This window comes from Aethina tumida, chromosome 3 (genome assembly GCF_024364675.1).
Source record: "Aethina tumida isolate Nest 87 chromosome 3, icAetTumi1.1, whole genome shotgun sequence".
In the NCBI taxonomy this organism is placed as follows: domain Eukaryota; kingdom Metazoa; phylum Arthropoda; class Insecta; order Coleoptera; family Nitidulidae; genus Aethina; species Aethina tumida.
Genome location: NC_065437.1, coordinates 15,872,875 through 15,895,980, shown reverse-complemented (window position 1 = coordinate 15,895,980; position 23,106 = coordinate 15,872,875). Strand labels below are relative to the sequence as shown.

The window sequence follows — 23,106 nt, the reverse complement described above, 5'->3', positions numbered from 1 at the left end:
ATGGTAAAAGGTTTAATAAATTTATTTACATTGCAATTAATAAATATCTTTAGGTAGTAGATAATAGTCTTGTAGAGAATCAAGTTACAGAATGACAAATATTTGTTTTTTTGGTTTTTAAATTATTTCCAATAACAATTTCTATGTGTACAATATGAAATTTTCTTGAAGACAAAATCACAGTTGATTTTTTACATTAAAAAGTCAAAATAAGTTCAATTCTAAAAATACTTTTTTAAAACTAACTTTTGGACTCCAGCAAATTAAATTAAATTGTATTTTTTTAGTGTAAATTACAAAATTTTAGAATCAAAATTTTAAAAAACCTTTTTTCAAAACACTTAAGTCTAAGTAGTATTCTAATAAAATTTAATTACATGTTTATTACATTCTGTATCATTGAACTCTTAATTTTTTTCAATATTGAGATAGTGTAGCAAGTAGAGATACAAAGAAATAAATACGTCTTTAACATTGTATTCCAACTAATTTTTTTTTGTAGTAAAAGACCATTGTATAAGATCCATCTCATAATTTAAATTATGACACTAAATCTAAAAAATCGTGATGATCTTTATCCAACAGTATATTAAAACAAGCTGACAAAATTCCAATTGAATAACTATTTTTGTTTGTCATTTGAAATCTCAGCGTATCATCTTTGGAACTGGATTCTTCTGGCTATAAAATTACAAAATATTATAAAGCTATAACCAGATTTATAACGTTTCTTACCATCTTATTAATAAATTCCGTAATTGTCTTTAAATTCTCAAAGAACTAAAAGTAACAAAAATTTAAGAATTAATGTTTTTGAACTTCTTACATGCTTCTAACATACCATAACTATATTTTCAAGATTAGTGTTGAACTTTTCAAGTATATTAGACTCTAGTTCCATCTTCCTAGTCTCATTAAAATTTACCCATTTGGAATAACGGTCAGCACATGACAGTGCATCTGGCAACAGCAACTCAATCACATCTATCAAATTATCAATGTTTTGCAGCTTGGTCTTCACCACAGATTTGTCAAATTTAGACTCTTCTGTTTCTTCTACAATTGTGTCTATGAGAGTATCACATTTACTACTGGATTGAGATTCATCTTGATCAAATTCTGCTGAAGACATCTTAAGGTGATTATACAGGGAAGGAAATATGTTTACATCAGTTGAATCCAGTACACTCAGATCTTGAAGATTCAGGCCCAGTTCAGAGACGCCGTCCTCCAAAATTTTTGGGGAACTCGCGTTATTCATATGTGAGAATAGTCTATATAGAATATCCATCTACAAATGGCACAAAAAAATAAATAATACAAAAGCAATAAAACATGAATGAGACTCACAGTTTCAACTACATCCAAATCGCCCGACAGAAATCCATTTATCTGGTCATTAGACCAATACCCGTAACACCCTATAAGATCCACCAGGTCTTCGTGATCATCTAATTCAAATTCTGGATTGATTTTGTGTAGCAGCCATGTGACCAGAAACTTTCTGTTAGAGGCGTGAAATATATCGGCGATTTGGTCAACATCTTTGATTTGTATGTGAGGATATTCGTATGTTATCAACCATTCTTTCATCTGTTCGAACTCGAGCATCTTTCAGCCAACGACCTAACCTAAATTCAAACAAAATGTTTACAATGGTTATTACCATTTACAAAAGTAATTAATTAAACAACAATAATAGTAATGATGCGTTAATTCCGGTTAAATATTTTATCATAATGAAATATTTTAAATTATCTGAAAGGGGTACGCGTGCGCATTACTTTTATTTCATTCTCAAGCGTTTTGTTTACACGAGTGCGAGTGAGAGAACCATATCACAACAAGATAGGAATGTTTGCGGGTATGAGCAGAAAATGGCGAGTGTGTTGTGTTGATAACAGAAGTGAAAAATTAAATATGCAACTTGCAAAATGTTTATTTAAGTCAATATGATTTTTATGTGATAGGACGTGAATCGGTACGTGATTATAATTGGGAACAAGAAGAATTCGCCATACGAGTGAGTGACAATATTGTTTTGCAATAAAAGTATTTTTATTACCCGTGATTGTTATAATAATATTTAATTTGCGCAGAACGTTCGAGTGTAAATTATTAGAGAGTATTGATTAAATTATGTAAATAACGCTCAACTTACAGTTCAAATGCAAAATTAACCGGCTTCTGCTGCACTGGCGTAACCTTCAAATGTGCAAGCGTTAAATAAAACGGCGGTTAATTTTTTATAAAACGAGCTGTGGGTTGCAGAATGTAAAAATAGTGTGCGTCCCATTCGGTGCATTATTTCGGTAAGCTGCAGAATCTGGCTCCATTGTTCCTATGTAGATGCACTTGCCTAGCTCTTTTGTTCTTCGTCTTTTTTCTAGAATTCTGTTCATTTGTGTTTACTATTCGAAATTTCATTATTTTCGTTGAATATACTAAATTTTTTTATGAATTCGAGATTTAGAGTTGGTATATTTTATACATAGGATGTGATTATTGTTAATAAATATGCAGTGACCTTTTAAACATTTATTACAATGATTATACGTCATTGTTTCTTGAAAGGTTGTTTGTTTACGTTGTGCGGTAAATTTTAAGAACACGTGTAGATCTTTGTTGCCATTGGTCAGTGTCTGACAGATTAGTCCAATAAGGTCCAAAGTTGTGCAAACTAAGACGATTTTCTTGAGCGTAAGATTTGCGTCCTGGAAACTATTTTATGTTCTGAGTGGACCTATCGCTACATCATGATTTTTCTTGCATGTAAATGTCAATTTTTAACAAGAAATGTTAAAATCATTAAACCTTGTGGTCGGAGTTCCGCATTTTTACAAAGTGCATCATACAACACTTAAATATTCATTGGTTAAAAATAATAACTTTACAGACCATAAATATTATGACAAAGGCTTATCAACTATATAATTTTGGGTGTTTACCGTTTTCATGATTATTTATTTTTTGTAGTTTTAAAATATGACAAGTCCATCGCCCCAAAGTAGCCCGATGCCACCGCCCCAAGCGCCAAGCCCAATGGGACCCCCGACCCAAAGTCCCGCCCCTCCCCCGTCGCCTCACAGCCCTTACCAGCCCCATCTCAACGGACCTATTCCTCCAAACGCAAACTCCTCTCAGATGCCTCATCTGACACCTCATCCACCACACATCCCCCAACCGCACGGTGGGATGCACGGCGCTATGCCGATGCCCCATCCCATTCAGCCGGGTCATCACGTCGGTCATCCGAACGGGGCGGGCCCTGGACATGCGCAGCACCAGGCCCAATCGATTGCGCAGGCGCACCCGGAGATGCCGGCACAGCATTTGCCGCCGACTAATCAGCAGTATCCGATGATGCCGATGGGTACGGTATGTGCCCAAAGACAGGTAATAACTAATATAATGTTTATACAAAATTTAGAAATATAATTATTATATACAGTAGTGGAAAAAAGTATGGGGATATTTATTTAGTTGTTACAAATGTTACTCAATGCTTCCCTAATGTATTGTAAATCTGAACAAATCTAATTAAGATTGGTCAATTAATCAAAATCATCATTATATTCACAGGTTTATAATTTTCTTAAAATAAAAAATCAAATTGATCTGGAAAAAAGTGTGGAATATTTTATTAATATTCATAAAAAATTAACAATAATGCAAATATTTTAAAACAATACATCTTTTAGGCATAGAACCTACCAGTCTGTTAACAGCAATTTATTGTCACTGTTTCTGTATGATTTGAGGAAGTTCTTGTTTTCATTTGATGTTTTTTGTTGGGATACGAATGTCTAATACTTTTCAAAGATACTCAATAAGATATAGATCGAGGGACTGAGACGGTCAATCAAGCACAGTTAAGTTTTTCATCAGAAATCATTATTTAATAATTTTAGACATGTATTTGTGATCGTTGTCTTGTTGAAATATTCAACGAAATGACATCTCTTCCTCGGCAAATAGAAATTGGTGTTTTGGCACTGTATTGAAATGGATCCATTTTACCATCCACTCGAATCAAGAGTCCAACTTCTAAATTAAATGGCATGATTTGTTTTGATGTTTTATGAGGATCTTTGAAGGAGAACCTTGTTATAATTATGTCTATCTTGAGACTGGTTTTTCTTGCTTACCTCCAACACCTCCTTGAGTGTAGAAATCACACACAATTTTCGAAACATTCTGAGTACAAAGTTTAACTATACTTTTCTTAAATTGAAGTGAAAAGTAAACGTATTTAGGCGTGATCGCAAATAAAATAATATTCCATACTTTTTTTCAATTCAAAACGTATGAGATAATAAGACCTCAATAAAAAACGATAACCAAGTAGCGAATTTGTTTAAGATCATTACAACAGATATGAAACATCCCAGGGGATGAAAGTCCAATACTTTTTCCACCATTGTAAGTACAATTGACATAAAAAACATATTTATTAAATAATAAGCTTTATTTCCACTTACATATCTATTATACATATATAACATTCCTAAAATTAATTTGTACTTGAATTACAATTTATTTTTTGGTTTTTGCCAGTCGTTCAGCATCCGCTACTCTCTCAATCTCCATGAATTTATCAGATAGTGGTTTTGTAGCCGTGGCCAAGAAATTGGGATTCATTATATCCAATTCTTTCTTTCCTGTACAAAAAAAAATAATATTACAACTGTGTAGCGATATTTAACCAAGAATTACCGGTTGTGTCACACACGTGCCCACCAGCTTCAGTAACAATAAGACTTCCAGCTGCAACATCCCAAGGATACAAACCATCACATTGGTAGGCATCAATAATACCTGCCGCTACGTAACACAGTCCCAAAACGGCGCATCCCAAAGATCGGATTCTATTACACAAAATGACGATTATACGTTTTATTGATAATTTAACATAACTACGTACCCCTGGGTAACTCCAATGAGATGCTTCAATCTGTAAATGTAGAGATCCCTCAAGGCCTCACGGCGTGCCAACGAGAGTTCGTAGTTGAAACAAGCCCCATCTATGTCTGAAACGGATTTTAGTTAGCACATCTGTTTATATTTGCTTTATCATAACTTTCGTACCTTCCAATCCGCTAGTTTGTAGGCGAGTGCCGTTAAGGTACGCGCCCTCTCCTTTGATCGAATAATACAGCTCGTCCATGTACGGATTAAAGACGACACCCATGACAACCTGTTTCTTAACGGCGAATCCGACAGATATACAGGTGATGGGGAGTCCTCGTACGAAATTGGCGGTTCCATCGATGGGATCAATAATCCAGGTGGGATCGTCGGTGAGCTCAGCGATGCGGTTTTTCGCCGCCGAATCTTCCTCGCCAATGAATCTGAAACAACGGTACTAGTGACGAACTCTGCCAAAAATACATACGTCCGCCCAATTATCGGAGTCGTGACTAAGTATTTTTAAACACATAAAAAACTCACTGCTGTTGCTAAAAGTTTTATGTTTAAATGCAGTTTGCAGTTCTGATTGTCCCACGAGAAGAAAATTAATTTTACATTGATTTGGAAGTAACTTTCAGGCGAACGAGATTCGCTAAGGGCGTAGCTTAACGAATTGTCTTGTTTAGGGCAATCGTTAGCTTTTATCTCTTTGTTTAATATTCAGCGTTGGTACAAAGTACTGTTACACTTTCTCGAACGACTTGTCTGCCCAATTCATGGAACCTATTCCATGCTGTGCCAGATGTTGCGTTTGGATTGTTGTTAGGAAATTGTGCCGGGCGTTTTTTAAATACAGAGAGATAAAACGTTTCTTTTCGATGTTCCAGAAGAAAGTTCATCCACAGAATCAAACGTTTATGGACCTCAAAAATATAACGGGGTATTCTAATATATGTTGCGGTTTTGCTTCAATGGTAAAATTAATTTTCTTCTTTGCCATTAGAATAAAACATAATTTTGTAATATAAGGAAAACTGAATAATCAATTTTGTTATAAAAAATTATTTACTTTGGTCACGCAATAATTATAATTATAGTTACTTTAAATGAATATGATGTAAGGTGTATTCAATTACCATTAAACACTTTTATTACAAGCTATGTAAATAATATTGTAAAAACATTACAATTAGACCTGAATTTATTTATTGATTCAACTCGACTTCTGGTATTATTCTAAACAAAACGTGGGAATTCCCTGGTAATATTTTGTTTGGGGAATTTCAATACGTCATGTAAACAAATTAACAATAAATCCATTCCAGTTTATCATCTTTACCTTTTTTGAAAAAATTGACTGGTTTTAAATGGCAATTATCTATAAAATGGCAAACGAGAACATTGTTTTTAATTGATTCAACGTCCTCAAATAACATGTGTAGTGAAATCAAAATTGATGAGGTAAATTAGAAACAAAATATTATATATCAAACATTTCAAAGTGCTGGTTTCCGGATAAACCATTCTAATTTATGATATTTCAAAAACCATTCAGAATTACGACATATGATAATTGCAGTACAAATACAACTTTCTTCGACTAAAAGGCTAGCACCGGAGCTAAATATTTCTCATGTGAAATGCAGTTACATAAACAATGAACACATGAAATGATATAACTACGTAAATTTTGTTGCTTACTTGTGTTTAGGGTATTCCTCCCTGATTTTGTCGATGAGTACTTCTTCGATTTTTCTGTCGTACATCGTCACCAAATCCCATGGCTCCCCTTTGGTCTCGACTTTGACCTCTTTTGCCTCTAGCAACAACTAAAATCGCAAAAATTTTATAAAGTTGGGTAACATACGATGCACACACTCTCGTACTTCACCCGATGCACGGACAAGTGGCAGGATGAATTCGAAGTAGGATTTAATTTCACTAGCACTCATGTTGATTCGTACGGATTTACTGCTCTTCTACTAAAAAAAAACCTGCGTACTTATATTACAAAGACAACTATCAAGACCTTGACTGAGCAGTTATTAAGCTTTCATATTTTCAGCTTTTGCTATGCTCACACGGTTTGATCTCGACTAAACGTATTCACGTCGCGATTGTCTTATAAATTGGATGGTCCGGCCACTAAAACAAGTTTGGTATTTACCTAATGTTAATATTTGTGAGATAAGGAATTTTTCTTTATTTTTATTTTAGGTCGTCTGCTCCGTCATATCAATGTTTTATTGTTTTGTTTTAAAAATAAAAACTTTTGGGTCTATCAAGAAATCTCACCTTGTAAAATCGTAATTCACGGATTTAACAATGACTACAAGATTCTAATATAGTATATGAAGGGAAAAAAATTTTATTCATTATTTTATGAGTAATGTACAAAATAATTGGATACAAAAAGGCTAATATTATTTAGTATAAATGTAAAAATTACATAAAAAGAAGATTAATTAATGCAAATCCAATGAAAGCAGGAAATGAATTTGCATTGTATCAGAGAAACAGTAAAGACCTTGATGAATGTCGTTCAAATAAATAGTATTTTATTTGAATTTGCGAACTAATTGTATAATAAAAACCTTGCGGTACCGCGGAAAATACAGAATCGAAAGAAAACTTCACGTGACAAATAATATTATTAGTCAACCTTGCACAATATTCGACCTTTAGTCATGAGATCTACGGAGATTATCAAAAAATTATACTCATCAATTTTTGTTTAGTTTAACTTTCAGAATTTTTCATCAATTTAGTCAGAGATTGAATTGATTTCGAATTATAAAACATGATTAGAATTGAAAAACAACGACGTAAGTAACGTCGTAAAATTTGAGTTGTAAATTACGACGATAAGAAAACGGGTCGCAACAAAGGTGTACGTTTACAAAGATTAAAATTAATACTTGTGCTAACAACATTTCGTGAAGTGCAAATTGCAATAAATTCATATTTAAAGTGTTAGATTTAGAAAATCGATTTTTTTAAAACAACTATCTTGGAAATTACTCTTTATCGTGTGATGGAAGTAAGTACCCATTTGAAACTTTAATAGCTTAACTGTTTAAAAACATTTCGATTGTTACTCACGTGATAAGTACATAAATAGTGTGATATATTTCTTTAGCACGTGCTGACTGTAAATAATAACAAATTTCACAAGATTTTTAATAAATACTATGTTTTTAAAAACATACTCACCTTACTGAAACTTAACAGTAAACAAATAATCGTACCTTTCGTAAAAACAATAAATGTAAAAATATGGCGTCGAATAAATAATCATTTATTGTAAAAAGTGGATCGTTATTTTTTACCTACACATAATATTATGATAATTGTTTTTTTAACATTAAAAATCCATAAAATTGATTAAACATTCCTTTGGCGAATCAGCCTTTTAAATCTCACAAATCACATAAATTACGTTATTGTTATCGTAAATGACTCATTATTAATTATTTTCGCTTGTCATTTTGGGAATCCGATCAGTTAATCGTAATCGTTTCAGAATCCTTCGCCCGGACCTCAGGGTCAAGTTCCTGCCGGTCCTCAGCCGGCCGGTCAGCCGCCACAATCGACACAAGGTCAAGAGAATTTGAACGCGTTGCAACGCGCCATCGATTCCATGGAGGAGAAGGGCATGCAAGAGGATCCCCGATATTCCCAGCTGTTGGCCCTTAAGGCACGCACCAACGGCAACACTTCGGCTTTCAGTCAGCAACAAATGACGTTGCTTAGGTAAAAATATATTCACACGGTAAACGATTAAAAAGAGTAAACCCGTTTACGAAATTGTATTTTAATTAAAAGTTTCTGTTGACTTAAAATATACGTAAATTCAATTAATCAGTTTACGCAATGACAAACGGGGAAATTTCTTTAATTGTCTTTTAATGTGTTGAACCGTTTTTTGAAAGAAAAACGATTAATACTGCAAAATCCCAACGTATATGATTCACAATATTCTCATTAATTTATTTTATTGTAGAAATCAAATAATGGCATACAGATACTTGGCAAGGAACCAGCCAGTTCCTTCGCAAGTTTTAATGGCCCTCCAGGGCAAAAGACCGGATGGAACTCCGTTAAGCCCTACTCCGCCACCATCTAATCAATATCCACCGCCAAGTGGACAACAGGTTGGTATAATAAAATATTTCAATACATGATAAAAATTGTCAGAAAATTATATCAAATACTTTTAAAAATTCAATTATTAAATTAATAATATATTTGTAGAAATAAGTCAAAGAAATACAAATAATAAGCTACATAACAACGATTTTAAAACGTTAAAATGTTTAAAAAGTTCAATTCCCTATCAAAAAAGATGGAATGCGTCCGATAATATTTGTTTGTAGAATCTTCATCCAACGTTAGCAGTTGTAAATGGTTTACTAGTAATTAATCTAGATCTAGTTTACGTTGTTTATAGTCTCTTTGCATTATATTGGATATTTTCGTAAGTAAATTAAAAATTAGGGGTTTAGTTTCTCGTAGTTTCCTTCTACTGATGTTTAATTTTGTGGATTCTTGTTTTAAAGTTTTAAATCAATTCTGCACATTCAAAGAGATATTGGGGTTTCCAAATCCACCACAACACCAAAAAATGGTTTACCCGATGTTAAATATTGAAGATGTGCCCTAGTGTTTAATATAATTTTGCTCTTTTTGATTTGGAAAGGAATTCTTAATTTATTTTGGCGCCTAGAAATCGTCTACATAAAAAACAAGTTGCATTAAGCCCATCTCAATGCTAAATTGTGATAGAAGAGATATTAATGAAACCAGACTTAACTGCTTTGTTTTCACATATGTGCGCAAACCAATAATATAAAAATGTATATGTCATAATCCTAGGTTTAGTTATGAATGACTCGAAAAAAAAAATGAATGTGTTAGTAAGGTTGCAGAGGTTTGAAAATGGATTTTACGCAATTATATTAATAAAAACCTAATCCTTGGGTTAATGTTTATACACACATTTAGGCACATTATTTATGCGTGTAAAATTAGATAAGTAGAAGAAAAATTTAATATGGAAAATTATGTTGTGTATCAAGAACTTTATTTTTAATATTTACTTTTCTATTGTAATATTTTTATTTTGCCAACACTGTTAAAACTAATGAATTTTTGCATATATATTACAATTACCTTGAAAATTATCACTAAGATAATGATTAATGTCAATCGTTCCTCATTTTATGGTTATCCTTTTCAGTATTATTCCAAACGTTTAAATTCATGTTAAGTAAAAAAACAGGCTTAATCGAATTTTTTCTAAGGTCCAAATGGAGGTAAATAGAAACAAATAAAAATAAACAACATTCAGTTTTAAAATAAAATGTGTGTAATGTTTGATAATAGTGTTATAGGGCTTTATATAAATCCAGAACACATAATTTATACGACTGGACAGATTAATTTAGTCTCAAAACTGTATTAACACTTGTAATTATTTACTTTGCACGTTTTGTTTTTATATATTTTTTCTAGTCACATTTATTTTTTCGTTAGTTAAATTTGGCTTATTACGATTAAATAAATCATCATACCCGAGTAATTTCATTATTTACATAATCTAATTTTAATGTTTATAAGATGCTAAACTGATTTGATTAAGAAAAATATTTTTTATATGTAGTAAACTAAAACTCGTGTTCCCTCAAATAGAAAAATGTACCTAATTAATTTATGAATTTTTTTTCACTCAAATAATTTTCAGACACAACCTCAAGGTTTCAAAACAGCGGGAGGTCCGCCAGGAATACCTGGCGGCGTACGTCCGTGCGGTCCGATGCAGCCGCAACAGCAGCAATCATCCAAAAACCGTGTCACATCCATACCGAAACCAGCCGGATTGGATCCGATAATAATTTTACAAGAACGCGAAAATCGGCAAGTATATCAGTGTTTAATTGAATGCGGTATTTTAACCAGCAATCGTTGTTTCAGTGTGGCAGCTAGAATTGCAGCTCGACTCGAACAATTGGCCAACTTGCCCACATCGATGTCCGAAGAAATGAGAATGCAAGCACAAATAGAATTGAGAGCTCTTAGATGTCTTAATTTCCAAAGGCAGCTAAGAAGCGAAATCATCGCCTGCACTCGTAGAGACACCACGTTAGAATCCGCGGTCAACGTCAAAGCTTACAAAAGGACCAAAAGGCAGGGATTGAGGGAAGCCAGAGCGACCGAAAAACTCGAAAAACAACAGGTAAGTTTTTGTTTAATTGTTTCACTATAACTTGTACAACTTTTAATTTGTTTTAAAGAAATTGGAAGCTGAGAGAAAACGCAGACAAAAGCACCAGGAGTTCTTGACGTCCGTGCTGCAACACGGTAAGGATTTCAAGGATTTCCATCGCAACAACCAAGCGAAACTAGTAAGACTGAATAAGGCGATAATGAATTACCACGCGAACGCGGAACGCGAACAGAAAAAGGAACAGGAAAGAATAGAGAAGGAACGTATGAGAAGATTGATGGCTGAAGATGAAGAAGGTTACAGGAAACTGATCGACCAGAAAAAGGATAAACGGTTGGCGTTCTTGTTGTCTCAAACCGATGAGTATATTGGCAATTTAACTGAGATGGTGAAACAGCACAAGATCGAACAAAGGCGTATACAACAGGAGGAAGAGAAGCGCAAAAAGGTATATGAATCACTTGTTTTTAACCAATTGCTCAATAAAGTTGTTTATTCAGAAAAAGAAGAGGAGGTTGAGGATTGAAGGAGTCGAGATCGACGATGACGGTTCCCAGGGTTCCGATCGGGCGGTGACCGTGATGGAAACCGCCACCGGTAAGAAGTTAGCAGGAGAAGATGCGCCACTTCTTAGCCAATTGCATGAATGGTTGGCTCAAAATCCAGGTTGGGAGGTCGCCGAGTCGGATGAGGATTCCGACGACGAAGAAAGTAAATCAGAAAGTAAGATGTGTCTGACTATATTTTATTTCATACCCAATATTTTATTGTTTCAGCGAAAGGAAAGGAGAAAACTGAGGAAGAAAAGGCTAAAGAGGTGATTAACAAAGCGAAAGTGGAGGACGATGAGTACCATAAAAACGCGAACGAGGAACAAACGTATTACAGCATTGCTCACACTGTTCACGAAATCGTCACAGAACAGGCTTCTATTATGGTGAATGGTAAACTCAAGGAGTATCAGATCAAGGGTTTAGAATGGTTGGTGTCCTTGTACAACAACAATTTGAACGGAATTCTGGCTGACGAAATGGGTCTTGGTAAAACTATACAAACCATAGCTCTGGTGACTTATCTAATGGAGAAAAAGAAATTAAATGGACCATTCTTGATTATTGTGCCATTATCTACACTTTCCAATTGGGTTTTGGAGTTTGAGAAGTGGTCACCTTCAGTGGTTGTCGTCTCCTATAAAGGCTCACCCGCAGGAAGGCGTGCTATTCAAAGTCAGATGAGGTCGACGAAGTTCAACGTATTGCTCACCACGTACGAATATGTGATAAAAGATAAGGCTGTCCTGGCTAAGGTAATTAAATTGAATTGGCAAATCAATGATAAATTGTAACCAATTCTGTCTTTTCCAGTTACCATGGAAGTATATGATAATCGACGAAGGTCACCGGATGAAAAATCATCATTGCAAACTCACACAAGTGTTGAACACTCACTACATGGCCCCACATCGTTTGCTGTTGACCGGTACACCTCTACAAAATAAATTGCCCGAACTCTGGGCTTTGCTGAACTTTTTATTGCCGTCAATTTTCAAAAGTTGTTCAACTTTTGAACAGTGGTTCAATGCTCCATTTGCCACTACTGGAGAAAAGGTATTTTTTCATTTTCTAAGTTTATTGAATTTATGTAAATATTTTGCAGGTGGAGTTAAACGAAGAAGAAACAATTTTAATCATTCGTCGTCTGCACAAAGTACTTAGACCGTTTCTTCTAAGACGTTTGAAGAAAGAAGTTGAGTCACAGTTACCTGACAAAGTAGAGTACATAATAAAGTGCGATATGTCAGGCTTACAACGTGTTTTATACAAGTAAGAATTTATAAATAAAAATTATTTTAAATAAATCAACAAAATAATTTCCAGGCACATGCAAGGTAAAGGTGTGCTGTTGACGGATGGTTCAGAAAAGGGTAACAAAGGTAAAGGTGGCGCAAAAGCACTCATGAACACAATCGTCCAGCTACGTAAATTGTGTAATCATCCCTTCATGTTTCAAAATATTGAAGAAAAATATTGCGATCATGTCGGAATTGCTGGGGGTGTCATATCTGGGTGAGTAACATCATTACTGTTTTACTATAACTCCACTAAAACCACATTTTCAGGCCAGATATTTATCGGGCGTCCGGAAAGTTCGAATTACTCGATAGAATTTTGCCCAAACTTAAAGCCACAAATCATCGCGTCTTGCTTTTCTGTCAAATGACTCAACTGATGAACATCATGGAAGACTACTTGAATTGGCGTGGATTCGGTTATCTACGTTTGGACGGCACTACTAGGGCGGAAGATCGTGGCGATCTCCTTAAGAAATTCAACGCTAAGAACAGCGAATACTTTATATTCTTATTGTCAACAAGAGCAGGAGGTTTGGGTTTGAATCTTCAAAGTGCAGATACTGTTGTTATCTTCGATTCCGATTGGAATCCTCATCAAGGTATACATTTGAATTATTTTTAGTATCGGATACTAAAGAAATTTTTAGATTTACAAGCTCAGGATCGGGCCCATCGTATAGGACAACAAAACGAAGTCAGAGTTTTACGTTTAATGACTGTGAACTCTGTAGAAGAACGTATATTAGCTGCAGCTAGGTACAAACTAAACATGGACGAAAAAGTTATACAAGCTGGTATGTTCGATCAGAAATCCACTGGCTCAGAACGTCATCAGTTCCTACAAACTATTTTACATCAAGATGGGGATGATGAAGAGGTAAGACTATTCAGCGTTTCTCATAACTAAATAATAAGAAATACACATTGTAGGAAGAGAATGAAGTACCCGATGATGAAACGGTGAATCAAATGATAGCTAGAAACGAAGGCGAATTCGAACTATTCCAGAAACTCGATTTAGAAAGAAGAAGAGAAGAAGCTAAATTGGGTGCGGCTAGAAAGCCACGATTGTTGGAAGAAAGTGAGTTACCCAATTGGCTGGTGAAAGAAGATGACGAGGTGGACACTTGGAATTACGAGGAAACTGAAAGTGTTTTGGGCAGAGGCACTAGACAAAGGAAAGAGGTCGACTACACTGATAGTCTAACTGAAAAGGAATGGATGAAAGCTATCGATGATAATGGAGAGTTTGAAGAAGATGATGAGGAAGAGGAAAAATTAAAAAAGAAGAAGAGCAGGAAGAGAAAGAAGAGGGGTGATGACTCAGACAGTGAAGTAGGTTCGAGTTACAACAAACGTCGTAGAGGCGGGGCTTGCACGTCAACTGATACAAAATTGAAACGACAAATGAGAAAACTAATGAGTATTGTCACTAAATATACAGACAGGTAAATATGCAATAAAAACCACACAAGGAAATTTATCCATTTTTATTTTTTTAGCGATGGTCGTTTACTTAGTGAACCTTTCATGAAATTACCACCGCGTAAGGAATATCCAGATTATTATGAGATTATCAAAAAGCCCATCGACATAAACAAAATATTAAATCGAATAGAAGACGGAAAGGTAGTTTGTATCTATTCAAAATTCTGCATAAATTAAACAATTTAAATATTTCAGTATCTTAGTTTTTTGGACGTAGAACGCGACTTTATGCTGCTCTGCCAGAACGCTCAAATTTATAATGAGGAAACTTCCTTAATTCACGAGGACAGCATTGTGTTGCAATCTGTTTTCTCTAATGCCAAACAACGAATTGAGACTGACAAAGCGGAATCCGACGAGGAAGACAAGGAGGAGGACAACAGATCCGATGGGGATTCCGCAATGAAAATGAGAATAAAGCTGAAGAACAAAAAGTCGTCCAGCAGAAGAAAACGCAACGCCAGAAAATATGTTTCGGATGACGACGATGACGACGATGATTAGATATAATAATATTTAATATTAATGAATTGTGGTGCATATTATATTTATCGTCAGATATTCTTTAGTCAGTAACTGTTTCAAGGGTTGAATGCGACGGTATATTTTTGACTTTTTTACAAAACAAAAAAGGATGTATTGGCTTGTGATTCACGAGTTGTGAATATGAAAAAAATATTTTTTTGAGATTGGAATATAGGTTTAGTGAACTATTTTTATAAGGGTTACGAAATCGTTTGTTATTGTTATTAAAATCGTTATTGTGTTTTAGTCGTAATTTTGTTATTAATATTACAAGTTTAAAAAAGGTGTTTTGATTGATTTTCACGACCAAAATTTTGGACTTTATTTTAATTTTTTCTGGATACATCAATTGCTTGTGGATAAAAATAACTGAATATATTATATAGAGATGCTTGTATGAAAAATTATTTTGATTAAAATAATAAAAATAAAACTTACAAGTACTCTATATGACAATTGTTGCCATATCAACAACCTGAGGGAAAAGCTGAATATTCACAAAAAGTTTTTTTTCTAAATGTTAGATTTTGTAATCTGGCTAGGGAATATTGAATCAGTCCCATTTGTCTCACGTTTACCAAGTATCTATTACTACACTACATTGCAATATAATTCTGTGGAAAATGTAGGATTTCTCTTGTTTATCAATGTTAATGGTGTATTTGAAATTATAAGATTTCTGAATGTGATTTAATATGTGGTATACATTTTTCACTTTAAAACCTAGCATGTTACATGTACATCTTAACTTTTTGACTGTGAATTTTTGGTTGTATGCAATAAAATATGTAACAACCAAGAAGTGTTTTTATCAAACCGCCATCCACAATGATTCAATCATTTTGATCAGACAATTTGAAAACACGAACATTTTGAATTTTGAATAACGCGCCAATGGAAGCTACGCATGCGCCCCACATCTTTTCGGCCAAACGACGAAGCGTAAACACCGTGTACGTGAATCGGAAAATCGAGAATCGTTACGGCCGTTTGTGACGTGTTTTTGTGGAATTTCGCGTTGAGCCTCCGATACTGTAATGACGTGAGTTTACGGGAGCGAGTGTTTTCGGTGCAAGCGTTTTAGTGCTACTGATGTACGGATATAGACGCGGCGCGTTATAATTGTAAGTAGATTGTCGGTGGCCATTAAATGCCGACAAAACTCAAATGCTTTAGCAGTTTGATCGTAGTTAGCATCGGGACATTGTAGATCATCCATATGTTGGATCCATGGTGATTTGTGTAGTGTTTAAAATGATTACATAAATAAAATTATGTTTCATAATCTCTGGAAAAGGTCTGAGGCTTAATAGGATATTGTTTACAACTGACATCTTCCACGAAGTGTCTTGAAGATATTCTACAATTATGATTGTAATATTAACATTAGACATTAAAATAATTTATTTTAAAGAATACTTAACAAGCAGAGGTTGGGTGTTCAGGGGTATGTTATTTTACAGAACTGTATTGCATTGTGCAAATCGTACCTATTTGTAACCTATAAATCTAGACAGTACAGTATTGTATTTTTAAGTGTTATCAGTTTTTCTGACTATAACATTAATGTATGTAAACTGTCAGTTACAAGCATCTTTCATTTAAAATTATTAAATAACATTTGCTAGTAAAAATCTAATACATTGTTATATTACATTTACATATTTCAGTTGCTAAGTAAATTTTCAAACAAGAACAAAAGGTATATGATGTGAATTAAATAAGAGAACATTATCACCTGAATTTGAAATATAATTATCTTATTTTCAGTGGTAGCTACTCAGGTGGGGCAGGTGAGCCAGTGCCTCACCCATAGAAATGATTTTATTGATATTAATTTTAAAAAATACATTTTTTGTTTTTATTCTTTCAAATAGAATAGAATTAATAGTTAAAGATAGAAGGTTAAAATGTTGTAAAACCGACAATTAAACAAGTAATACTAATTCTCTATTAAATTGTTGAAATGAATATTTTATGTGAAAGTTCTCCAGAGTTACTTTTAAATGTGTCTCTTCACGCCAATTTGACAAAAGCTCATTCTAATTGTATGTTAATTTTGCATAAATAAAAATAAAATGTATTTTTTGCTCTATACATATTGTTCCTCACTAGGCTCAACCTCACGAACTAACACTGCTTATTTTACAAATGAAATAGGAAATTAAAATTACTACTGATCTCAAAAAACCAGAACATGAAAAAAATAAAATTAAACATAACCAAAGTTTTATCTTAATTTTTACATATTTGAATTTTCACAAGTAAATCACAAAAAATTATTATATAAATAAATCTTACCTTTCTGGATTAACATTTGTGTTTTCTTCAAAGTACAATTTGATGTATATACATACAATAACTCCTTTTACCTAAAGTTAAATAAACACTCACTTATGGTATATAAAAATATGTTTATTAACATTATACAGTTGTACAATATTATAATTTATACAATAATTTTGTGTCCATCGATTTCTATCATTCAGAAATGATGTGGAGTTGGAGGGATTCTTAATAAATAATTGTTAGTCTACATATGAATAATTATTCAAGTACATACTATACTATATTATTAGCTGCAAAATACAATTGTTTAGTTTTACTATTCAATAATAATATAATAATAAGAATACTTACGTTACGTATTTTTTCTTTTATCGCCGCAGTAGTTAATGTTGTATACAGTAATTTCAAGTTACATCTTATAAACGTGATGCGGAAAGTTTAAATAAAAATAAATGATTATGTTTAGTAACCAAGAAACCTTAGTTACATGGTATCTTGATAAAATCAACTTGTTTATTAGCCCGTCATTATACAGGGTGAACATTAAAAAAGCGTTGTCAAAAATATTTTAAAATTTTTAAATTGATTAATTTATATGAAATTCGAAACGTGTTTCCTTACATGAAATAATGTGTTACAGCAACATAAAATATGGCGAGTCCCTCGCCGCAGAACAGCCCCATGCCTCCGCCACAGGCGCCCAGTCCCATGGGTCCGCCTCCGCAAAGTCCGGCGCCTCCATCGCCTCACAGCCCATACCAAGGGCCACCTGCCGGCCATCCGCCCGGACCCCCACCACAACAACAATTTCCACCAAACTCGTACGGCGGTCACCCCAACATGGGCCCAATGCCACCCTCAGGTGATCCCCACATGTCACCGCACCAAGGTATGTTAACGTTTTTGCGCCTGCGTTTAATTTGTTGTAACTTATTTTTCATCGTAGGCCATCCAGGCGGACCCCAAGGCGGCCCACCACCGCAAGGCCATCCGGGCGGCCCACCGCCCCAAGGCCATCCCGGTGGCCCACCGCCAGGGCATCAGATGCCACCCGGAGGCCCTCCGCCACAGGGTCACATGCCTCCTCATCAGGGGCCACCTCCTCAAGGCCATCCAGGTCACGGACCTCCTCCAAATGGAGGATATCCGCCACACCAAGGGGGGCCTCCGCCAGGCCATCCGGGACCGGGCGGCCCGCCGCCACAAGGTCACCCGCCCATGCAACAAGTGCAGTTAAACAACTTGCCGCCTGGGCCTTATCAAGGTCACCCCATGCCTATGGGACATCCGCAAAGACCGGTACAGTATAAATATTCTTATGTCTTTGAACTCTCGAGTTAATGTAATGTTTTACCTTCAGAACACGGCGTCACCGGGACCTCAGGGTCCGCCCCCCGGCCAGCCAAGACCGAACGGTCCGGACAACATAAACGCCCTCCAAAAAGCTATAGATACAATGGAAGAAAAAGGCATGCAGGACGACCAGCGTTACTCACAACTGTTGGCGCTCAGAGCTAGATCAGCCGGCAACAACGTCATCAATCAACACCAAATGACTCAGCTAAGAAATCAAATCATAGCTTACAGATATTTGGCTAGGAGTCAAGCGCTTCCGCCGCAAGTCGCCATGGCGATACACGGTAAAAGACCAGAGGGATGCCCCACGCCACCAGCCAGTCCCTATCCACCACAAGGCGGACCACCACAACAGGGTGAGCCACCAACGGGTGATGTGGGTGAATCGGCGGGTCCGATGCCTCCAGGTCAATGTCCCGCACAAGGACCACAAGTAATATTGCCAATACACATACACAACATTGAACTAAATTATAATTTTTCAGGGTGTTAAGCCGGGCTTGCCTGGATCTCCTCAACCATGCGGAACTCCTGGGCCACAAGCTGGCAGAGGACAACAGATGGTCCCCAATAAGCAAACCCGTGTGACCACTCTTCCCAAACCAGTCGGCATCGATCCGATTCAACTTTTACAAGAACGGGAAAACAGAGTGGCTGCGAGAATAGCGGCGCGTATAGAACAGGTCAGCAATTTGCCTACGGACATGTCCGACAAATTGAGGCTTCAAGCTCAGATAGAGTTGCGTGCCTTGCGTTGCTTGAATTTCCAAAGGCAGCTCCGGAGCGAAATAATCAACTGTATCCGACGTGATACCACGTTAGAAACCGCTGTGAATATAAAAGCCTATAAACGCACCAAACGTCAAGGCTTGCGTGAGGCCAGGGCGACAGAAAAATTGGAAAAACAACAGAAATTGGAAGCAGAAAGGAAGAGGAGACAGAAGAATCAAGAATTCCTCAATTCTGTTCTGCAGCATGGCAAAGATTTCAAAGAGTTCCACAGGGCTAATCAAGCCAAGTTGGTTAAAATCAACAGGGCCATCATCAATTATCACGCGAACGCCGAACGAGAACAAAAGAAGGAACAAGAAAGAATCGAAAAGGAACGTATGCGGAGGCTGATGGCTGAAGATGAAGAGGGTTACCGTAAACTTATCGATCAAAAGAAAGACAAGCGTCTCGCGTTCTTGCTGTCGCAGACTGACGAATATATTATGAATTTGACGGAGATGGTGAAACAACATAAAATTGAGCAAGACAACAAGAAAAAGGAAGAAGAAAAACGGAAGAAGAGACAACAGAAGGAGGCGCAAGGAGACGATCGACGAGTGACAGTCGTCGAATCAGCCACGGGTAAGAAACTAACGGGTGAGGAAGCGCCGAAAAAAAGTCAAGTTATGGAATGGTTACAAAAGAATCCGGGTTGGGAAATGGTGGACTCAGACGATGAGGATTCCGAGGATGAAGACGGTCACTCGAACAAAGAGAAGAATGGAGGAGGTAATAAAGGGGAAATGGATGAAGTTAAAGATGTTATTAAGAAAGCAAAATCTGAAGATGATGAATATCACAAGAATGCTATTGAAGTGCAAACTTACTACAGCATTGCTCATACAGTACACGAAATCGTTACAGAACAAGCTTCTATTATGGTAAATGGTAAACTGAAGGAATACCAGATTAAAGGTCTGGAATGGATGGTGTCCTTGTACAATAATAACCTGAATGGAATCCTGGCTGATGAGATGGGTTTGGGTAAAACTATTCAAACCATCGCGTTAGTTACTTATTTAATGGAAAAGAAGAAACTAAACGGACCTTACTTGATCATTGTACCTCTCTCGACAATGTCGAATTGGGTTTTGGAATTCGAAAAATGGGCACCCTCCGTAGTGGTCGTGTCGTACAAAGGATCACCTGGTATCAGACGAGTAATCCAGAGTCAAATGAGGTCCGCTAAATTCAATGTGCTACTCACAACTTACGAGTACATTATCAAGGACAAAAGTGTCCTGTCCAAGATTCCATTCAAGTACATGATTATAGATGAAGGTCACAGAATGAAGAATCATCATTGTAAGTTGACTCAGGTACTTAATACTCACTACCTCGCACCTTTCCGGTTGCTCTTGACCGGTACGCCTTTACAAAACAAACTTCCTGAATTGTGGGCCTTATTGAATTTTCTATTACCTTCGATTTTCAAGAGTTGTTCCACTTTCGAACAATGGTTCAACGCGCCTTTCGCCACTACTGGAGAAAAAGTCGAATTGAACGAAGAAGAAACTATTTTGATTATTCGTCGTTTGCACAAAGTGTTACGACCCTTCTTGCTCAGACGTTTGAAGAAAGAAGTAGAGTCTCAATTGCCAGATAAGGTTGAGTACATCATCAAATGCGACATGTCCGGATTACAGAGAGTTTTGTACCAACACATGCAAAGTAAAGGTGTGTTGCTGACGGACGGATCTGAAAAAGGCGCCAAGGGCAAGGGTGGTGCCAAAGCTTTGATGAATACCATCGTGCAGCTTCGTAAACTATGTAATCATCCGTTTATGTTCCAAAATATAGAAGAGAAATACTGCGATCACGTAGGTATTGCGGGAGGGGTCATGTCGGGACCCGATACTTATAGAGCTTCGGGCAAATTCGAATTGCTGGACAGAATTTTGCCCAAACTAAAACGCACTAACCACCGAGTATTGCTTTTCTGTCAGATGACACAATTGATGACAATTATGGAAGATTATTTGAATTGGCGTGGCTTCCAATATTTGCGTTTGGACGGTACAATTAAAGCGGAAGACCGTGGCGACTTGCTTAAGAAGTTTAACGACAAGGGCAGCGACTATTTCTTGTTCTTGCTCTCCACGCGTGCTGGTGGTTTAGGTTTGAATTTACAAACAGCTGATACTGTTATCATCTTCGATTCGGACTGGAATCCGCATCAGGATTTGCAAGCACAAGATCGTGCACATCGTATCGGACAGAAAAACGAGGTCCGAGTTTTGCGATTGATGACCGTCAACTCCGTGGAAGAACGTATTCTGGCCGCCGCCAAGTACAAACTTACTATGGACGAAAAGGTTATCCAAGCTGGTATGTTCGATCAAAAGTCGACCGGTTCCGAACGTCAGCAGTTCCTGCAAAGCATCTTGCACAACGACGGAACGGAAGACGAGGAAGAGAACGAGGTGCCGGACGATGAAACCGTCAATCAGATGTTGGCACGTTCCGAAGCTGAGTTTGAGTTGTTCCAGAAGATGGATTTGGAACGAAAAGTTGAGGAGGAGAAACTGGGCATTCACGGAAAGTCTAGGTTGATTCAAGAGGAGGAATTGCCCGATTGGCTGGTCAAAGAGGATGATGAAGTAGATCCTTGGATGGAGGATGAAACTGTGCTTGGTCGTGGCACGAGACAACGCAAGGAAGTCGATTATGCGGACAGTTTAACGGAAAAAGAATGGTTGAAGGCTATCGACGAAGATGGAGACTTCGATGATGAAGAAGAGGAAGAGGAAAAGGTCAAGAAGAAGAGAGGAAGGAAACGGAAGAAGCGAGACGACGACTCGGACGACGACGCAGGCCCAAGTCAGCGGAAGCGGAAGAGCGTGCACAATTCTGCCGAGAATAAAATGAAGAAGAAAATGAAAAAACTTATGAATATTCTTATAAATTATACAGATAGGTATGTTTATTTATTTCGACTCCTTTACAAATTATTACAATATATGTTTATTTCTTCCAGGGATGGTCGGCAATTAAGCGACCAGTTCATGAAATTACCTTCTAGAAAAGAGTATCCTGAATATTATTCCATCATCAAGAAACCCATCGATATAAATAAAATTATGAATCACATAGACGATGGACGAGTGAGTTACTCATTAAATCCACAATGTTTCAAAAATAATTGTTACATATATTTTTTTTCAGTATTCTGATTTTATGGATTTGGAAAGAGATTTCATGTTGCTGTGTCAGAACGCTCAGATATTCAATGAAGAAGCTTCAATTATCCACGAGGACAGTATCGTCCTACAATCAGTATTTTCCAATGCGAAACAAAAAATCGAACAAGCCGAAGATTCGGATGATGACGGCAACAAATCTGATATGGACACACCGAAAAATAAAAAGGGCAAAGTGAAACGAAGACCCGGAAGACCGAAACGGTCAGCTAAGAAGTACATCTCGGACGATGACGATGATGATTAATCGATTAAGTTTAGAGCATTTATTTATCTTTATTAGGAAGAAATAAAGTGTACAAGCAGGAAGCCTAAATCTTATGTTTTTAGGGAGTTAATTTTTCTTTTAATTCTGTATGATTAGATGTTTTTATATTACCTTACCTTGAGTGTGTAAGTAAACAGATTTATAAATGTGGTTACTGTGTTTTATTTATTTGATGTAGTTATGATGAACATTTTTCATACATTAGAATAGTTTTTTATTT

The 23,106-nt window shown here is 36.1% G+C and overlaps 4 protein-coding genes and 1 long non-coding RNA gene across 12 annotated transcripts; 2 read left to right on the top strand and 3 right to left on the bottom strand.

Moving 5' to 3' along the window:
- Nucleotides 1–46: 46 nt before the first annotated feature.
- LOC109597422 (uncharacterized) lies at nt 47–2,255 on the bottom strand. Of its 2 annotated transcripts, XM_020013097.2 has the most exons (5): nt 2,162–2,255; nt 1,351–1,631; nt 842–1,291; nt 736–780; nt 47–681 (listed from the first exon to the last, which is right to left on the bottom strand). In XM_020013097.2, exons 2-5 carry the CDS (start codon nt 1,609–1,611, stop codon nt 541–543), a joined length of 897 nt encoding a protein of 298 aa, XP_019868656.2. In that variant the 5' UTR covers nt 1,612–1,631; nt 2,162–2,255; the 3' UTR covers nt 47–540. The 2 variants fall into 2 exon arrangements, with proteins under 2 accessions (XP_019868656.2, XP_049821389.1); XM_049965432.1 differs by lacking the exon at nt 2,162–2,255 and having other exon boundaries at nt 1,351–1,772.
- LOC109597421 (ATP-dependent helicase brm-like) lies at nt 1,871–15,804 on the top strand. 5 transcript variants are annotated; one of them, XM_049965424.1, is made up of 17 exons: nt 1,871–2,023; nt 2,977–3,396; nt 8,435–8,664; nt 8,915–9,065; nt 10,655–10,827; nt 10,885–11,146; nt 11,205–11,585; nt 11,638–11,848; nt 11,914–12,443; nt 12,502–12,744; nt 12,794–12,960; nt 13,015–13,203; nt 13,257–13,588; nt 13,637–13,866; nt 13,920–14,437; nt 14,492–14,618; nt 14,673–15,804. In XM_049965424.1, exons 2-17 carry the CDS (start codon nt 2,986–2,988, stop codon nt 14,979–14,981), a joined length of 4,464 nt encoding a protein of 1,487 aa, XP_049821381.1. In that variant the 5' UTR covers nt 1,871–2,023; nt 2,977–2,985; the 3' UTR covers nt 14,982–15,804. The 5 variants fall into 5 exon arrangements, with proteins under 5 accessions (XP_049821381.1, XP_049821379.1, XP_049821380.1 ...); XM_049965422.1 differs by having other exon boundaries at nt 11,638–11,860; XM_049965423.1 differs by lacking the exon at nt 1,871–2,023 and adding an exon at nt 2,204–2,312 and having other exon boundaries at nt 11,638–11,860.
- Nucleotides 4,450–7,029, bottom strand: LOC109597423 (inositol monophosphatase 1-like). Its single transcript, XM_020013099.2, has 6 exons — nt 6,798–7,029; nt 6,613–6,740; nt 5,089–5,351; nt 4,925–5,030; nt 4,717–4,868; nt 4,450–4,661 (listed from the first exon to the last, which is right to left on the bottom strand). The coding sequence occupies exons 1-6, from the start codon at nt 6,861–6,863 to the stop codon at nt 4,537–4,539; spliced, it is 840 nt and encodes a 279-aa protein (XP_019868658.2). The 5' UTR covers nt 6,864–7,029; the 3' UTR covers nt 4,450–4,536.
- Nucleotides 15,805–15,939: 135 nt separating the features above from the next.
- LOC109597424 (ATP-dependent helicase brm-like) lies at nt 15,940–23,036 on the top strand. 3 transcript variants are annotated; one of them, XM_020013101.2, is made up of 7 exons: nt 15,940–16,126; nt 17,932–18,180; nt 18,238–18,590; nt 18,652–19,080; nt 19,133–22,335; nt 22,396–22,522; nt 22,584–23,036. In XM_020013101.2, the coding sequence occupies exons 2-7, from the start codon at nt 17,943–17,945 to the stop codon at nt 22,863–22,865; spliced, it is 4,632 nt and encodes a 1,543-aa protein (XP_019868660.2). In that variant the 5' UTR covers nt 15,940–16,126; nt 17,932–17,942; the 3' UTR covers nt 22,866–23,036. The 3 variants fall into 3 exon arrangements, with proteins under 3 accessions (XP_019868660.2, XP_049821378.1, XP_049821377.1); XM_049965421.1 differs by lacking the exon at nt 15,940–16,126 and adding an exon at nt 16,218–16,235; XM_049965420.1 differs by lacking the exon at nt 15,940–16,126 and adding an exon at nt 16,238–16,299.
- Nucleotides 17,404–17,925, bottom strand: LOC126265054 (uncharacterized). The gene is made up of 2 exons (XR_007547607.1): nt 17,643–17,925; nt 17,404–17,581 (listed from the first exon to the last, which is right to left on the bottom strand). It is a non-coding gene; the product is annotated as an uncharacterized LOC126265054 (long non-coding RNA).
- Nucleotides 23,037–23,106: the final 70 nt, after the last annotated feature.

Coding starts and splice junctions, on each gene's coding strand:
- LOC109597422 (XM_020013097.2), bottom strand. CDS start 1,611: ATGCTCGAGTTCGAACAGATGAAAGAATGGTTGATAACATACGAATAT. Junction 1,292..1,350: donor ATTTGGATGTAGTTGAAACT/GTGAGTCTCATT, acceptor TGCCATTTGTAG/ATGGATATTCTATATAGACT. Junction 682..735: donor CGGAATTTATTAATAAGATG/GTAAGAAACGTT, acceptor GTAATTTTATAG/CCAGAAGAATCCAGTTCCAA.
- LOC109597421 (XM_049965422.1), top strand. CDS start 2,986: ATGACAAGTCCATCGCCCCAAAGTAGCCCGATGCCACCGCCCCAAGCG. Junction 11,147..11,204: donor AAAAACTCGAAAAACAACAG/GTAAGTTTTTGT, acceptor TTTGTTTTAAAG/AAATTGGAAGCTGAGAGAAA. Junction 13,204..13,256: donor GCTGGGGGTGTCATATCTGG/GTGAGTAACATC, acceptor CCACATTTTCAG/GCCAGATATTTATCGGGCGT.
- LOC109597423 (XM_020013099.2), bottom strand. CDS start 6,863: ATGAGTGCTAGTGAAATTAAATCCTACTTCGAATTCATCCTGCCACTT. Junction 5,352..6,612: donor GAGGAATACCCTAAACACAA/GTAAGCAACAAA, acceptor CCGTTGTTTCAG/ATTCATTGGCGAGGAAGATT. Junction 4,662..4,716: donor GCACGTGTGTGACACAACCG/GTAATTCTTGGT, acceptor TTTTTTGTACAG/GAAAGAAAGAATTGGATATA.
- LOC109597424 (XM_020013101.2), top strand. CDS start 17,943: ATGGCGAGTCCCTCGCCGCAGAACAGCCCCATGCCTCCGCCACAGGCG. Junction 19,081..19,132: donor GTCCCGCACAAGGACCACAA/GTAATATTGCCA, acceptor ATAATTTTTCAG/GGTGTTAAGCCGGGCTTGCC. Junction 22,336..22,395: donor CTTATAAATTATACAGATAG/GTATGTTTATTT, acceptor TATTTCTTCCAG/GGATGGTCGGCAATTAAGCG.